The sequence below is a fragment of the Pelodiscus sinensis genome, chromosome 29, assembly GCF_052426305.1.
Source record: "Pelodiscus sinensis isolate ZL-2025 chromosome 29, ASM5242630v1, whole genome shotgun sequence".
NCBI classification, from domain to species: domain Eukaryota; kingdom Metazoa; phylum Chordata; order Testudines; family Trionychidae; genus Pelodiscus; species Pelodiscus sinensis.
In genome coordinates, this window is record NC_143080.1 from 10,725,768 (window position 1) to 10,743,159 (window position 17,392).

Sequence of the window (17,392 nt, forward strand, 5' to 3'; positions counted from 1 at the left end):
TCCTACCCCCTCCCCCCAATCCCATCCTGCAGTCAGACAGGAATTGGAGCAAAGCTGAGCCAGACAACACCAGTGGCCGGACTGAAGGTGCCCAGGAGGCAACCATCTTTCTGAGCTTGACATCAGTGGCTGGACTCGAGTGGCAGCCATCTTGCTCCCGGCATCCAGCTGTTCACACCTCACTAGCTAAGTCTCCCTAGAAGTTGGGCCCTTAGCCGGCCACAGAGGGCAGTGGCTGGTGCCGGAGGGCTCATGGGCTATGAGCTGACACACCACGGTGCCACTGCTGTGCCCACAGTCCCCACAGCACAGTAGTGGGGTGGTGACAAAGGGAGAGACCCAGGGTGTGTCTACACTACATGGCTCCGTCGACGGAGTCTAGAGACATCCCCAGTGTTTCACTGGCCTTCACCGACGAATTCAGGTTTCCTAAGTCCCTCTCTGGTCACAAGAAGCAGAGACATGCCCCCTCCAAAGCACAAGGGCACCACCATTGGCAAAGGCCCACTCAAATACCCCGCCACGGCCTGGTTCCTCTGGGACGGCACGGGTAGGCAGGATCCCGCTTCATTCGGAGCCTGCCTGACCTAACACACTGAAGCGACAGCTCCTTTGCTAGGTACTTCCAGCACCACCCAGGGCTCCTCCCTCTGGCAGCGGGTCCCCGGTGAGGGAGTAGCCGGCAGGGCGATTAGCTTTATGGGCCCCCCTGGGGTGAGGGCCCCCGGAAAAGTTACATGCTATTTACAGAGTCACGGCGGGTGAATGTAATGTGAGTGTGACGCTCATTTCACCTCGACACGTGGAGCTAAAACACACTAAAGCAGAGGTTTCCAAACCGCAGGGTGTATGGGGGGAGAACAAGAGATGAGGCAAGGGGGTGCAGGCCTCAGCCCCAGTCTGTGGGGCTCACACTGGTGCCTTAGTTTCTGCCCTGGACCCAGCGAGGCTAACGCCGGCCCAGCCTGGCCCTCTTACCTTCCTGCAGCCGTGGTCGTCCTCCTCTTCTCCCCGCTGGCTCACCCGGCCGGGCTTCTTACAGATGGAGGGCAGCGTCTGGTTACACGGGCTGTCGTTCCATCTCCCTTCCTGGATTGAACCGCCAAGAGCAGGTCAAGCAAAGGGTCGATCCCAGCAGACACAACTCTCAAAGGACCCGAGACGGGGTATGTTCAGTGGCAAGCATGGGTCTATGCTGCTCTGCACTACACCATCCTGATGGGTCCCCTCTTCTCTTTCCCGGCCCCCGTTAGGGGGCTGATCTTGCGGAGAACCTCTGGCTGGTCCTAATCCAGCTTAGAAGGCCAGGGACTGAAAGTGGCTGTCGGATGCCTGAATGATATGAGTTTGGGGCACGTGGTCCAGTTCTCAGAGGGCTGCCAACCCACACGTTACAACCACCCCCGGAAACGAGCAGCATCTGCAGGGGAAGGCAAGGACCTGGGTTGTCATGGAGACCACCCACAGGGGCAGGTTTTGGGGGCATTGGTGGCACAGCGCTGGGAAAGGTTCCCCAGAACGGTCTGTGCTGGGCCTGGATGATGGACACAGAGCGTGCCGGTCTCCGAGGCTCTCTGTGCCACGTTCACACCCATCAACCTGGCCGTGGCAGGAATCAGTAAACACTGAATTCACCGTGCACGCACTGAAAACCACTTCCATCGGTAGCACGTGACATTTACCCACAGGCAAAGTCAGAAACGCTCATGAGAACTTACTAGGGCTCAACTGAAGGATACACAGACATGTGGGAGTGACGAGTTGTGTGTTGATGGTTAGAGTTTAACTCTGAATTTCAATGTCTATTGTCATTACATAATTATTGCCTGCCCCCAGGTCATTTCCTGCAGCTCTAAAAATACTTTGAAATAAATATCGATCTCCGGTGAGATTAAAAATAGAAATCGAATTCTGCCAAGCCTGAATTACCTCCCGGCCTTGCAAACTGGGCAGGAAAGGTCCCACACCCCTTCCCACTCCACAATCAGTCCTCACCGGTCCCCAGATGGTCACACAGTCCTCCATGCTGTCTCGGAAGTTGTTGGGCTCAAAGGGGTGCCAGTACGTGAACCTCACCGGCGTCCCATCCGACCACTCAAAATTCATCTGCAGCTTGAGGTCGTTAAGGCCAATCCAGAGCTCCTCAACATCTGCCAGGTAGAGAGAGGAAGAGCAGCTCAGAGTCCAGCTCTGGCATCCGGGGTGAACCATGAACTTGACCGAGTGCTGTGGTGCTCAAGAGAAAAGTCTGCCCTCTCCGAGCAGTTGTGGGACGAGGCGAGCTTTTCGTAAGTTACGAGGTGTGTTGGCTGCGATCCGCCTGGGGCAGGGACTGGCTTCCTTGCTATCTATTTGCAGGGTGCCTAGCGCCTCCGCTGGAGTGCTCAGGGGTTACAGATAAATAATAATTTGGAATTTTTTTTTGGAATAATTTGGGAATTTTTGGAGACATCCACGGGATCAGTTTCCAGATCTCACACACTTTGGGCCCCTTTGCAAATCTGAGCCAGCATGAGAACTGGGAATAGAGCCTAGTATGAATGAGATCGCGATACCTTTACTCACTCTAGGTAGTATCTCCCTCTCCTTGTAGCCTCGTTGGGGGCATCCACGCCGTATGGCATTTTACAGAGAGGAAAGACTGCCCAGGAGTTAGGCACTCCACATGGGACTCAGCAAACACAGCTTCAAATCCCCACTGCGTGACCTGGGCAAGTTGTTTAGCCTCTGGGCCTCGGTTCTCCATCTGAACAATGGGGACAACAGCCCTTCCCTGCCCCACTAGGGGGTTGGGGGATGAACACATCCTGAGGGGCTCAGCTGTAGTCCTGGGGGCTGCACACGTACATCTAGTAGCTGTCCCCCCTGAATGCACAGCGGTAAATGTCATGAGGGAGGTGACCATTTTCCTACAAGCCACCTGTATAGACAAGAACGTGTCTGTGCCGCACGGAGCCATGCGGGGTAGGCACCATGCCGGTGAAGACAGGGGCTCCCCCAAAGGTCCGATTCCCCCCGCGCTGACCTGGGCCCCCAGCCTGCCCCACGTGCAAAGCATGCAGACCGGCTTTAACCCTTACCTTGCTTGATCTGCTTGGTGACAAACTCCAGCTCGGAGAGCGTGTGGATGCTCACCAGGTCCCCGCCGCCGCGCAAGCAGGTCTTCTTGGCGTCTTGCCAGCTCTTCTTTTCGCCAACCAGCCGGTAGCAGCTGGACTGGAAGGGCTGCCAGCTAGGCTCACAATCCACCTTCACCTCCGACCAGGAGTCTGCAGGGACACGGAGCAGACTGCTGAGGTCACTGACTCCTGGCACGGCTCCTTCTGTACCCTGGCTCCTCCCCAGTGCAGGTGTCTGTGGCAGGAGAGGCAGAGCCCCCAGGCAGAAGAAATAAACCAGACCGGAGTTACTGAGCCCAGTGATTCTGCTGTTGAGTGACGGGGGCAGGGAACATCGCAGAGGTGACTTATTCTGAACTCCCCCAGCCGTGGCCAGATTCCATCTCCATGTGGCACGTTCTCTGCCATTCCCTCCTCCGCAGGCCCACTGCCAGCCTCCACACGAGGAGTCGCCTGCTCCAGGAGTTCCCCTGGGGCTGCCCCGCTCCCCATGTGGCATCCGAATACCAGCCTCTGGGTCAGCTGACTTCACAAGGCTTTCAAGGGTCTTCTTGCAGTTTGAGAAGAGCACTTAGAAGGTCCCTTTTTAGACCTCTTCTTCCTACCCCCACCATGGAGCGTGCACATCAGTCAGGCCAGCTCACAGCCTATGGGCCAGGAGCGCCTAAACACCGTGGCCACGTGGCAGCTGGTGGCTGGACTTTACGTGGGGCCCTACCAGATTTCATGCTCTGTGATTTGTGTTTCATGGCCGTGAATTCATGAATTTAGGCAACGAGCACTGTAAGCCGCAGTCTAATTCTCGGCAGATGAACGTCCACATGGCATGAACTGTCGCCATCACAATCAGCCTTGTAACGTAGGTTGCTCTGTGTGGGTACGTCTACACTACATGCCTCTGTCGGCAGAGGCGTGTAGATTTGTTTGTTCGGCAAAGGTAAATGAAGCCGTGATTTAAATGATCGCGGCTTCATTTACATTTACATGGCTGCCGCGCTGAGCCAACAAACAGCTGATCAGCTGTTTGTCGGCTCAGCGCGGCAGCCATGTAAATGTAAATGAAGCCGCGATCATTTAAATCGTGGCTTCATTTACCTTTGCCTACAACCCTAATCTACATGCCTCTGCCGACAGAGGCATGTAGTCTAGACACAGCCTGTTTGTACAGCACCTAGCGCAACGAGGGGCTGGTGCAGGACTGGGACTCATAGGGGCACACTGCCACACTACAAACAGTACCACTGAAATGGCAACACAACAAGCACACGCTGACAGCCCCAGCAGGCACAGCCAAAGAACGTTCACACTAGGGATGTTAAATATCGGTTAACTGAATAGTCAAGTAACCTCATGAATTCTTATCAGTTAGTCAACTATTCTATAGTCCCCAGGGGCGGGGTTGGCAGCCACTGTATCAGAGGCAGCAGTGTAGGGTGCCAGGCAGGAGCTGGTCCACAGGGGAGCCAGTTTAAAAACCAGCTCCCCTTCTGGACCAGCTGCCTGTCACCTAGTTGTGGGTGTCTAAGGAGCGTCTAAGCTCCTGGACCCGGCACAAGCCAGAACTGAGCCAGGCTGCTGGCCAGTCTGCTAAAAAATTGATTGGAAAGGGTGGGGGGAGGGAAATGCGTGTAGTCTGTAACATTAACTTGTACGGCTCTGCTTATCAGTTAATCAGCTACAGTATTACATCCCTTGTTCACACCGGAGTCTAGGCCCAGGCTGACAGAGACCAGTGTGGGGGATGGTCCAGTTTTAGCCAGGAGCGCCCTTCTGAGCCATGCAGCTGGCTTGGCTTAGCTCGCCTCGCCTCTCAGCAGGCCTACCCAGAATGCCTTGCACTCACCCGAAGGCAGAGGAGAGGCTGACGTGCTTTAGCGGCTGGGAGACCTGGCCCACGTGGGGCTGAGGACTGGCGCATTCGAGATAACAATCAGCTACGAAGCAGAGCAGCTAGTTCAAGGATTTAGTGCATCAGACACCAAGGAAGGCTTCGGATTGGGTGGCAGTGATGTAACACCCAGAGAGGTGCCGCCTCCCTTTCCCTCTGGAAAAGGATGGCAGCTCCCGTTTTGCCTCCTCCCATTTCCATTCCATAATTGCACCGAGCGTCTCGAGGCTGCGTCGTCTGGGGGGGAATAGTTCTCGTCTCATGTGGCTGTGTTGCCTGATCTAAGATTACGTGTTAATTTCTAATTACCACCTCTATGGCTGACAGGGTCTTTGTCCCAGGCCCAGTATTCAATTATTCTGTGGTTGGGAGCCCTGATGTGCACAGTTGCAACACTCACACTATAGAAACTCTCGTCTATTTACAAATATCGTTTATTAACCCAGTGAGCACAGTCACGAATATCCCAATTTCATAAGATAGACAGGGAATGTCCATCAACATTTCCATACCACGTAATCACACCATTCCTTCTAGAACAACCTTGGGTGTTAGCCCATCACCTCTCTCATTACCTTCACCTTCTCCATCATCACCAGGGGCCATAATTCCAAGGGTGACATCTTCTTCTCCTCATCGCCCCTAGGCCAGGGTCCCATTTTTATAATACGTGATGCTGACATGTTTGATGCATATTCAGTAGGGGACGTGTTCAATGTTGAAGTGTCCTTTTCCTATAGGTCAATGTATCACTGCTCTCGTCTTACTATCCTATACGTCAATTTGTTACCATGGCCTTCGTTGTCATCCATCACATGCTGTGTCCTGATTATTCAGCTCAGCCTGAACCAGTTATTTTGGGACTTTTTATATTAATGATGCATCTGCTGAGTCTGAGGGCATTTTGCCTAACACCATCCTAGTTGGGTGAAAAGTCCGAGACATAAGTTCCCCTTTACAGTCTAGGGAAGCTATAAATAAGCTATGGCCTGTGTCTGGGTGAGACCCGGGGCTCAACCACAGAAATTTGCTAACCTTAGCTTCTGCTGATCTTGCAAATGGCCTGTTACAGCCTTTAGAAGATTTCTTGCATTACTGTTACCTCTGTACTAAATCTACCCATTCATATATTAATGAGTGAATCCAAATCAACACAACCATAGTGGTAGCATGATAGGCAAGCAACTTAATAGGCTACAGCTGAAAGGCAGGAGGCACACCCACCTGGGCCCTGTAGTCCCCACCTGGCAGACACAAGGCAGTGGAGTTGAAAGGGGCCCGGAGGAGGGAAGGGAGTAGCATTTCCACGGCGCACACTAGAATTCTGGCAGCTCCCCCCACAGGGAAATGAGCTGAACCTGTAAAGTGATCAGCCCCCTCAAACATCCTCCTAGACCTTAAGAAGACAGATTCTCTGCCGCTTTGCACTATGGGTAGTCACTGTGCAGAGCAGTTCCAATGAGGGCAAAACCAGAGGGGTGACATTTAACCCCCCGTTTTACACAAAGATGAATGACTAGCCTAAGGAAAGGCTGGGGACAATTAGGCCACGTCTACACTAGGGATGTAAGTGACTAGTCGACTATCTGATAAGCAAAAGCTTATCCGACAGTTGACTAGTCCCTCGACTAGCAGGGTGCGTCTAGATTACATTTTTCTTTCAAAAGAAGATATGCAAATTCCACATTAATTTGCATATCTTCTTCTGATCGTTTTTTCGAAAAAGCAAGCAGTCTGGACATAGATCTTTCGGAAAAAAACCCCTTTTTCGAAAGAATGCTGTAAAACTCATTTTTTGATGAAGAAGTGTTCTTTCGAAAAAGTGGGTTTTTTTCTGAAAGAACCGTGTCTAGACTGCTTGCTTTTTCGAAAAAGCGATAGGAAGAAGATATGCAAATTCACGCTGAATTCGCATATCTTCTTTTGAAAGAAAAACATAGTCTAGACGCACCCTCAGAGGCAGCAAGGGGGGAGGAGGAGCCAGTGATGGGGGAAGCCAACAGGCTCTTAATACATTTAAAACGCAGAAGCGCAGCAGGGAGGACCTGGCATGAGCCGGGACAGCTGATTCCTGGCTCGCATTGGGTTCCCCCCACTGCGCGTTAGCCTTTTAAATGTATTAAGAGCTGATAGACTCTTAATATTTTCAAAAGGCAGAGCTACAGTGGGGTTAGCTGCTGGACTGGGAGCTAACCCCGCTGCGGCTCCCCCACTTATCGACTTGTAGATGGAAAATCCATCCACTAGTCAATTAGTTGATTAAACTAAATTTAACATCCCTACTCTACACTGCAGAGCCAATATCACCTCAGCCAGTGCGGCACAGAGGCAGCATCCACCAGCAGGAATTCTGCCGACAGAGCCACACCACTCCGAGAACAGCATTAGAGATGCTGACCTACGCGCTCCTCTCTCGGCATGGCTGCGACCACACGGCGGGTTTTGCTGGCACAGCTGTCAGGGGAGTGAGAGTTTTTTACGCTCCCAGTTGACATAGCTACGTGGCCTGACTTTATAGCACAGAATCACAGAACTGGGAGGAAACTTGAGAGGTCCTTGTAGTAAGATGAGGGCCTGAAGTGTGAGCCCACATATCACAGGCTGGGTCAGAGGCCTGAGGCCTACCCGGCAACTGTCAACACTTTGCTAACATAAAGCAGAGTGAAGCTGTGAGCAAGAGGCATGCCCTGCTCACAGAACTTGGCAAGAACAGGGCTGATATTACAGTCATCAAGTCCAGTCCCCGGCACTCATGGCAGGAAAAGCACCATCTAGAGTCTAGACCATCCCTGACAGCTGTGTGTTAACCTGTTCTTAAAAATCTCCAAAGATTGAAATTCTGCAACCTCCCTAGGCAATTTATTCCAGTGCTCAACCACCCTGTCATGGCCATGAGGGGTGGTCAGCAGCCTGGGGACTAAAGGGTTAACTATGTCCCTTGTACCTAGCCAGGTAGCAGTCAGCCAATAGAAATGCAGGTAGGGATTTTTGGGTTTTCCCTCCTTTGTCTCTGGGCCAGTTTGCTCTCTAGATACTGAGGGAGACAGAAGACATGTCTCTCTCCAAGAAAAATACTCTTCATAATACGTAAGTAGTTGTTTTCTGGTTTGGGAATTTGGATCTGATGTCTGTGCTGTTAGAAATAGATTTTCCTCTCTTTTGTAATTAAATTTTGGCCTATGGGAGAATCCTCCATGAGTATATTAATTGGTGGCTCTTACCACCTAGCCATTCCAACTATGCTTGCAATTGCGGTATTGTTTTGATAATAAAAGTTCTTTTTTATTTAACCTGGTATTGGTTAATTTGTGTGTCCTGGTTTTACTTTAGGGCTGAGATTTCCCAAGTGATCTCTTCCCTGGTTTTCTTACCATTACTTGGGTGGTGGCAGAGGTTTTTATTCTCCAAAGTCCAGGAATTAGGATTTGAGGGGGAGTTTTTGTACCAAAGCCTGTTGAGATCAGGTTTTGGGGTGCTTTTGCGAGCCCCCACTTCTGCGTTCATCATGCCAGAGTGGGGAACAGCCATGACACACCCTGATAGAGAGGTCTAATTTAAACCTCCCTTCCTGCAATTTAAGCCCATTGCTTCTTGTTCTGTCCTCAGAGGCCAAGGAGAACAATTTTTCTCCCACCTCCTCATAACACCCTTTTAAATACTTGAAAACGGCTGTCATGTCCCCTCTCAGTCTTCTCTTTCCTAAACTAAACAAGCCCAGTTCTTTCAGTCTTCCCTCACAGGCCATGTTTTCTAGGCCTTTAACAATTTTTGTTGGTCTTTGCACCTGCTCCAATTTCTCCACGTGCTGCCTGAAACATGGAGAAATCACCACAGAGCACAGCAGAAGACTCACTTCCCGTATCTCGCTTCCAACACCCCGGTTAACATGTCCCAGGATGACGACTGCTTTCTGTCACTGTCACACTGTTGACTCATATTTAGCTTGTGGTCCACTCTGGCCTCCAGATCCCTTTCTGCAGGACTCCTTCCTAGGCAGGCATTGGCTTGAGTTTGGAGGAGAACCTCTCAACTTCCAACTTCTTGCCCAAACCACTGGGTACAAACTCCAGCCTGCAAGCCTCCCACCAGCAGCCTGGCATGGGATGTTTTAATACATCCCAACTGGCAGTGCAGAGGCTGTGGAAGAGGTGGACAGCAATCAAAAGAAACCAGTGTGGCAACCTCAGAGAGCTGTCTGCTTTGCAGGATGGGCAGGGGTGCCTGGTGAGGGAGCACCTGGGGGGCTACCAACCATGACCTCTCCCCCCCCCCCGCACCTGGGGAAGGGCTGGGAAAATCCCTCTCCATCCCAGGCACCCGTCTCTGCCCCAGACTAGGCCCCCAGGGGAACAGTGGAGCCATGGGCCTGGCACAGGCAGCAAAAGCCTGCCCTCAATGGCAGCAGTGGGGGAAGCAGAGCAAGGTGGCCACCAGTCCCCCCGCTATGTTGCTCCGCCTCCTGCCGGTGAGCATGTGGACAGCCCTGCCTCTCCCGCAAGCAGCATTGCCCCACCTTCCCTGCCACTGCATGGGGGAGGGGGAAGACGGACTCCTTCCGGGCCTCCTCGCTAATCCCCTGGATGCCCGGGGACTCTGGCCTGGCTGGCTGCTGGCCGGCCCTTTGCCCCTCCTGCCCACGGTGTTTGGAGAGCCTGTGCCCCCTTGTGCACTCCCTGGCCAAAGGTTTCCCCTGGCTACTGGGCAAGGGTGGAGTCCTTGTTCCCTCTGCAGAAGATACACCCATCTCCAGGAACGGGCAGGGACCATGAGAGGTCGAGTTCAGTCCCCTGCCCTCACAGCAGCAGGACCAAGCACCATCCCTGACAGATTTGCCCCAGATCCCTAAATGGCCCCTCCAGGATTGAATTCCCAACGCTGGGTTGAGCAGGCCAATGCTCACACCTCTGAGCTGTCCCTCCCCCTAGAAGGGGACTGCTCAGCCCTAGCCACTGGAATAAAACCCCAGCTGCAGTGAGGACAGACAACAAGTCTGCCCCGAGGGAGGCGGGGAAGCTGCCCTTGGAAGGGACGTGCGTGATCAGCCTGCCCCCAGCCCAAGTGCAAGGTGGGGCAGAGGCAGGCCCCCAGCTGTAACCCAGAGACCCTGAGCACCCTCATTTTCATTCCCCTCTTCCCTTACCCCTAAGAAAACCAACCCAATATCGACAACCAAAATACACCAATACTGACAGAGTGCGGCCGGGGAGGGGCGAGCGGGGTTGTTTTGTTATCCAAAGAAAGAAAAAGGAAGGCGGGGGAAGAAGAAAAGGAGAGAGATGCCTGGCTGCAGGGGCTGGGGTGGAGCGCTGCGTGGCCGGCAGTCCCTCCAGCTCACCTGTCGTGAACGGGTCGGAGGTGGCATTGGGTTTCTTCTTGCAGACGTAGGGCAGTGCGATGCTGCAGTCCCTGTTCTGCCAGCCCCCCGAGGACTCCGTCCGGATCACCCCACAGTTTTCTTCACTGGGATTGTCAGGCTGGTCTACATGGAGGAGGTTGGGGGTGAGGCGAAGGGAGGAAGAGGAGGATGGGTAGGGAAAATACAAGCATTAGAGCCCATCGCCAGGACTACAACAGAGTTAAATCACAGCACAGGAGTTTCCCATCTAATGCACACTGCCAGATGCATCAGCAAAAGGCGTGACATCCTGCAATCCTGCTTTTGGGGCACTACTATACAGCAGGGGAAATTTCGTCCTGACCCCGAAACTGGCAATCAGCATATGCCTGGAAGCATAAAGGTCTGGGGCCTCTAAAACTTCAGCTAGGGTATGTCTACACTAGCTCGTTAATTAGAGCTAGGTAGGCAAATGAGGGCAACCGGGGTTGCAAATGAAGCCTGGGATTTAAATATCCCGGGCTTCATTTGCATGTTCCCAGGCGCCGCCATCTTTAAATCCCCCTTAGTCCAAACTAACTGCCCGCAGCCAGACGCGGCAGTTAAACGTTAATTCAAACTAACTCCTTAGTCTGAATTAACTGTTACTCCTCATTCCACGACCTCGAGGAGTAACAGTTAATTCGAACTAAAGAGTTAATTCGAATTAACGTTTAACTGCCGCGTCTACCCACAGGCAGTTAGTTCGGACTAAGGGGGATTTAAAAATGGTGGCGCCCGGGAACATGCAAATGAAGCCCGGGATATTTAAATCCCAGGCTTCATTTGCAACCCTGGTTGCCCTCATTTGCCTACCTAGCTCGAATTAACGAGCTAGTGTAGACATACCCCTAGTGTCCTGGCAGGTGCTGTTCCATTCAGGTCAATATGTAATCCTAAAACTTCCTAGGGTCCAATTTTCTGAGTTGTTGAGCATCCACATCTACCTTTGAATCCAGCCCCCTAAACTAGCTCCCCCCAATAACATCCTGCCCTAGCACTCGCCAATGGTTACACACGCACAGAGAAACGAAAGCAGTGGCTTTAAGATGTTGCCTTTAAAATTAACTGCATGCCCCCGAGGGCTTGTATCATGGAATGCATTAAACAAGGACAGCCAGCTGGCCTTTTATTACACAGGACCTTCGTTATTTCGTATTCCACGGCAAAAAGTTACATCAAGATGGAGTTTAGATTGAGAGTAACTATGCTACTAACTTAGGCTAGGTCTACACTACCAGGTTATTTCGAAATTACTTATTTCGAAATAAGAACTCCCGAAATAACTATTTTGAAATAGCACGTCCATGCAACAGGGAAGCCTCGAAATGAGTCTGAGACAGGCTCCCTTAATGTGGACGCGCTACCTCGACTTACAGCCCAAGGAAGCACTGAGGAGTAATTACTGGGAGTCGTTATTTCAAAACAACAGCAGCTGAGCGACCACCCTACCGCTATTTCAAAATAGCAATTTTGAAATAGGCGTTATTCCTCGCAGAACGAGGGGGTTATTATTTCAAAATAACAAGCTCGCCATTTCAAAACAATTTCGAAATAACAGGCTTGCTGGACGCTCACCTTGTTATTTCGAAATAACTCTGTAGTGTAGACATGCCCTTAGGGATCAAGACCATTACAGGGATGCTGGAATTATCCACAAAGCAAGCCCTGTAAACTGAGGAAATTCAGAGTTAAAGTGACATTTCAGATGAATCCAGACAGGATGAGAGATGGAAATTCACAGTTAAGGCACCCAACCCTTAACTCAGCCCTGCTGTGAAATAACCACAGCATTACAATTAAGACACTTTAGTGTCTGTAGTTCCAGATTACAGTAAATTAAAGTTTAAGATATTCACTTTCTAGCATAGTTTTTCCCCCCTTCCCAGCACCAGGGTGAAATTCTGAGCCAACTGCAGACCATGGCAAAACTCCCATCGAAGTCAATGGAGCCAGGATCTCACCCCAGGAATACTGCAGTCTGAACAGTCACCTCCCACATCAGGTTTCATGTGGCCTGGAGTTCCATGGATCCATGGAGTCTCTTACATGGCCCAGATTTCTCTGGTGTCAAGCGGCACACAGTTCCATGACAACTCCTGTTCCATGCACACTATTCCCTGGCATCCGGCACCTCTGAGACTCAGTGCCGATGTCCTTATTCCCACTTGGACCCATGCATCATGCAGAGCAAAGAGAGATGATGTAATTCCACCGATGGCAAAGTGCTGCTGTCAACTGGCACGGTCTCTCTTGCCAGTGTGCCAGCTACGTACCAGCAAGTAAACCTACTGGTTAAATCCTGCAGCAGCCTGGACCATCTGTTTTTAGGCTTCTGGGACAGGATGCTGGGCTTTGCCACAGCCACCCACCAAAGGATCTCTACCACCCTGGCTCCTCCGCCAGGCTGCCTACAGACAGCATCTACGTCTGCCTTTGTGTCTCTCCTGCTGCGAGCTGGCCAGGACCTCGCCCTGCTGCGTCACCCTCGGCCTTACCGCTTTCCCAGTTGAGGTACTTCAGAGGTGAGTTGTCGGACCACTGCCAGCCCCCGTTCATATCCAGGTCATTGAGCCCAATCCAGAGGGTGGAGCTGTATCCTGTCAGCAGCCCTGGACAGAGAGAGGGGGACAGCATCATGCATCTCCTGTTCCCGGAAAGCCTCATCAGCAACGCAGCTCATGTCCAGCGGACACAACAAGGCCCCCGGAGCAGCTTCGGCAAACATGGCTTCCTCCGGGCCCGGCTCCGCGGTTCACGAACTGCCACAGCGCCGGGGGCTGCTGGCCCACCCACCCCAAACACCAGACTGAGCCCTCCTGCCAGCCTAAGGCCCGGGAGGGTGAAACCTGCCCTCCTCACGCTGTCTCTCTTCTGTGGCTAACTTGCGGCCATCGCTCACCAGGCTGCTAAGCCAGAGACTTTCAGGAAAAAACAAACCAAAAAAATCATCACACGCGCAGCAAAGCGCCAGCTACGGCCCACGCATTCGCTGCAGCCTGTCGGTGCGCATCACCGCCCCCACCCGGACGGCAGCGGGAGGGACCCGCGCACCACGGCAGGCAAAAGCGTTCCGGGGGGCATCAGAGATACACCTCCCGTGGGATAACAGGGCCTGCTCCTAAATCTGGGCAGCAGGCTGGAAACTCGCTGGTCAGACAGAACCGCTGGGGGAACCCGCCTGCCTCCCCTTCAGACCGGCTGCTAAACCCCCGTATGGCTCTGAGGCTGCCGCACCCCGTTAGTCACCTGGGCGGCGCTACCGGGTCCTCAGCAGCGTGAACGGCTGGAGAGCCTGCCTCTGCCAAGCTCCAGCCGGCCGGCGCGGTCCTGCCGCCCCACAGGTCTCTCCCCTTGCAGGACACAGGCTCTCACCCCAGAAGGGGTTAACACACGAGGCTTCAGAGAAGTGTCTACGAACCCAGGGAGCTGCTAGCCAAGAGCTCAAAGGCAGGTTTATACAGCGGCTTCCATCCAGGCTTCCCGACGCAGCCGAGCCCAGCTCGCCCCTCCCAGCCCCGATCCATCGGGATAACAGGCACACGCCCACCCAGCGCCTGCTCCGCCCACGCAGGGCAGTGAGAACTCACAAAAACCTACTCCAGCTCGGCGTGCAAGGGGCTGATTTGCTGTACAGCTCCGAGCACCTCTGTGCAGCCACGCCTGCTGCGGGTATGTGGACGTGTCCCAAGCAGCCGGGGTGCTCAGAAGCAGCAGAGCAGAGGCGAAAAGGAGAGCAGGACAGCTGCCCCCGTTCAGACCTCTCCCCGGGGCCACGCTCGACTAAAAGCCATGCTGGAGGCCAAGTGCAGGCACTCCGTGGTACCGTGTCCCCTGCCCAGGGAACCGGGGCCCCCATCCAAGGGCCCCTTACCCAGGCTGGCGCTGGGCACACTCACCGTTGATGTAGGTCTGCTCGTGGATCTCCGTGATGCTCAGCAGGTTGGCCCCTTGCTGCTCGCAGCTGCTCCACGCCTCCCGCCAGGACAGGGTGGACTGGAAGTTGAACTGGTAGCAGCTGTTGGTCAGGTGATCCTTGTCCCAGAAGGTCTCGCAGTCATTGCCTGGGGAGGGGGGGTTGCGGGGCAGGGAGAGCCGGGGGTTACCGCTGATGCCGCCGCACAGCCAGCAGGAGACGGATAGTCCCTGTTCGGCTTCTTACAGAGGCTGCAGTTTCCTTTCAGGGATACCCCAAAGGCAGGCCGCGCCCACTGGAGCCCCGACGGGCGGGGGTAGCCTCTGGCCAGGTGTGAGACCGCGGCAAATGCAGCGTAGCAGGCAGAAAACCGGCCTTTTCTGACCAGGGCAGGACTACGGCACACGAGTAACCCTGGGCAGCACCTTCCTCGGCCCGGCCTCCCTCTGCCCGCCAGGGACATGGGGAGTTCAGGGCCGGCCCGAGGAAGGATCGCAGAACCCAGCCCGCAGAGGGTGAAGCCAGCGTGGGGCGGGGGCCTGGCTCTCTCCACTCGTGCTGCTCTTGGAGTCGCCCATGGAGGAGATGCTGAGAACGTCCACCAGGGCCTCAGGGCCCAGGCGCTAACAAGGCAAGCTCTGAAAGAAGGGCTGGGGATGCACCCAACGGCAAAGCACCCTCCCACCCTGAATTAAATGTCAGGCCATGTGGCTGGAGGATAAGGGACGCTGGGGCCTTTGCTGCCTTCGCCTTGGTGCTGGGAGGTGACTTTATAGCTTCCTCCCCGGTCAGCACTGTCAAGCGCCTTTGAGAGGAAAAGCTGCATTGCCCTGTGTCAACAGCATGGAGCCCCCACCAGATACCAGGCTGGTATCCCCCACACCCTAGCTAGAGCCAGGCTGGTATCCCCCACGCCCTCACTAGAGCCAGGCTGGTATCCCCCACGCCCTCACTAGAGCCAGGCTGGTATCCCCCACGCCCTAGCTAGAGCCAGGCTGGTGTCCCCCACGCCCTCACTAGAGCCAGGCTGGTATCCCCCACGCCCTCACTAGAGCCAGGCTGGTATCCCCCACGCCCTCACTGGAGCCAGGCTGGTATCCCCCACGCCCTCACTAGAGCCAGGCTGGTATCCCCCACACCCTAGCTAGAGCCAGACTGGTATCCCCCACTCTCACTGGATCCAGGCTTGTATCCCCCACGCCCTCACTAGAGCCAGGCTGGTATCCCCCACGCCCTCACTAGAGCCAGGCTGGTATCCCCCACGCCCTCACTGGAGCCAGGCTGGTATCCCCCACGCCCTCACTAGAGCCAGGCTGGTATCCCCCACACCCTAGCTAGAGCCAGACTGGTATCCCCCACTCTCACTGGATCCAGGCTTGTATCCCCCACACCCTAGCTAGAGCCAGGCTGGTATTCCCCACGACCTCACTAGAGCCAGGCTGGTATCCCCCACACCCTAGCTAGAGCCAGGCTGGTATCCCCCACACCCTAGCTAGAGCCAGACTGGTATCTCCCACGCCCTCACTAGAGCCAGACTGGTATCCCCCACACCCTAGCTAGAGCCAGACTGGTGTCCCCCACGCCCTCACTAGAGCCAGGCTGGTATCCCCCACACCCTAGCTAGAGCCAGACTGGTATCCCCCACACCCTCACTAGAGCCAGGCTGGTATCCCCCACACCCTAGCTAGAGCCAGACTGGTATCCCCCACACCCTAGCTAGAGCCAGGCTGGTATCCCCCACACCCTAGCTAGAGCCAGACTGGTATCCCCCACTCTCACTGGATCCAGGCTTGTATCCCCCACGCCCTCACTAGAGCCAGGCTGGTATCCCCCATGCCCTCACTAGAGCCAGGCTGGTATCCCCCACATGTCTGCAGCTTCCAACCCCTCACCAGTGCTCGGCTGGTATCCCTGACACAATCCTCTCTGCCCCATGCAATGCCCAGCTGGCATCACCTCCCTCCCCCATTGTTTAAGCTTCCGGCCAGGCCAACCGCCACTCACTCTTAATGGGGCAGAAGCCCCATCGTTCATCCTTGCCGTAATCCTGCGTGGTGGCGCACCAGAGATGGCCGTCCTCCCGCCCCGTGCTGGTGCAGCCGTGGAACCACTGGTTGTCGTACTTGAAGGGGATGGTGCAGGGCTTCCCGTGGGAATTGCCCTGGATGGTGTAAATTTCTGCAGCGGGAAAGAGTGAGAGAGTCGAACCCTCCCTCGGGCTCCCTTCCCCGGAACAGAGCAGCCGAGGGAGCCTGCCCTGCCGAGCCCGCCGGGACAGCGGGGCCAGAGGGTGCAGCACTGAACGCCGGCTCAGCCCCTTCTTCCCCCGACGTACGCAGAATGGACTCGGCCAGCCCTAGATTTATTATTCCCCCCACCCCAGATCTTCCGTCATTAGTCTGAGCTTTCAGAACCCGGTTGGCCCGACTCTCCATTGCCCGGCGTCTGGGGGAGTCACATCAGCAGCGCAAAGCTGCTGCAAAATGCTGTTCCTGATTCATGCCCACTCCACACTGGCAGAGAGCCAGGCCCCTCGACCACGTCTACACTAGCACGTGTGTCAGTCAGGGGCAGGCCTCCCTGGAAGCTGAGCGCTTGTGCGGCCATGGGGGAGAGATTCCAGTGCTGCCCAGCTGAGGAGCCGAGTGCCCGTGGCTAGGTTTGCATTTCTCCAGGTGGTGCACATTTGCACACGCCACGGGGCACATAAAAATGTATTCCGCACATGGATGGAACAGATCAAAGGGAACAGTGGCCCGGGGTGGCATCAGTACACAAGAGAGGCGCCAGCGTGGACAGTACCATGGCTACATGGGAGACCTTCCAGCGGTGCAGCTGTGGCAGTACAGCTGTGCCCCTGTAAGGTCGCCAGCGTGGACACAGCTGAAGAAGCTGGGTTGAATGAGCCAACCAGAAGGGCGGGGCCTCAAACGGAATGGGCGGGGCCAGGACACTTCCAGGCTCCCCCCCCCCCCCGATCATAACTGGGCTGGAGGTGGGGGAGCGCCTTAGTCCCCCTCCCCGATGTTCTCCCTAGGCGCCCACGCCCCTGGCGGTGGGAGGAGACTTCACTCGCTGCCTGGAGCATGTGGCAC

At 54.7% G+C, this 17,392-nt stretch overlaps 1 protein-coding gene across 2 annotated transcripts in view; it reads right to left on the minus strand.

Annotated features, from left to right (window-relative positions):
- MRC2 (mannose receptor C-type 2) overlaps window positions 1-17,392 on the minus strand; it is an 85,417-nt gene that overhangs the window by 33,886 nt on the left and 34,139 nt on the right. For both annotated transcript variants that reach the window (XM_075911591.2, XM_075911590.2), the window contains exons 3-9: window positions 16,302-16,475; window positions 14,281-14,445; window positions 12,880-12,993; window positions 10,343-10,486; window positions 3,081-3,269; window positions 1,996-2,150; window positions 979-1,089 (exon numbers count right to left, since the gene is read on the minus strand). In XM_075911591.2, the coding sequence (XP_075767706.1) occupies window positions 979-1,089; window positions 1,996-2,150; window positions 3,081-3,269; window positions 10,343-10,486; window positions 12,880-12,993; window positions 14,281-14,445; window positions 16,302-16,475 (1,052 nt within the window). The remainder of the gene's footprint in view (window positions 1-978; window positions 1,090-1,995; window positions 2,151-3,080; window positions 3,270-10,342; window positions 10,487-12,879; window positions 12,994-14,280; window positions 14,446-16,301; window positions 16,476-17,392) is intronic.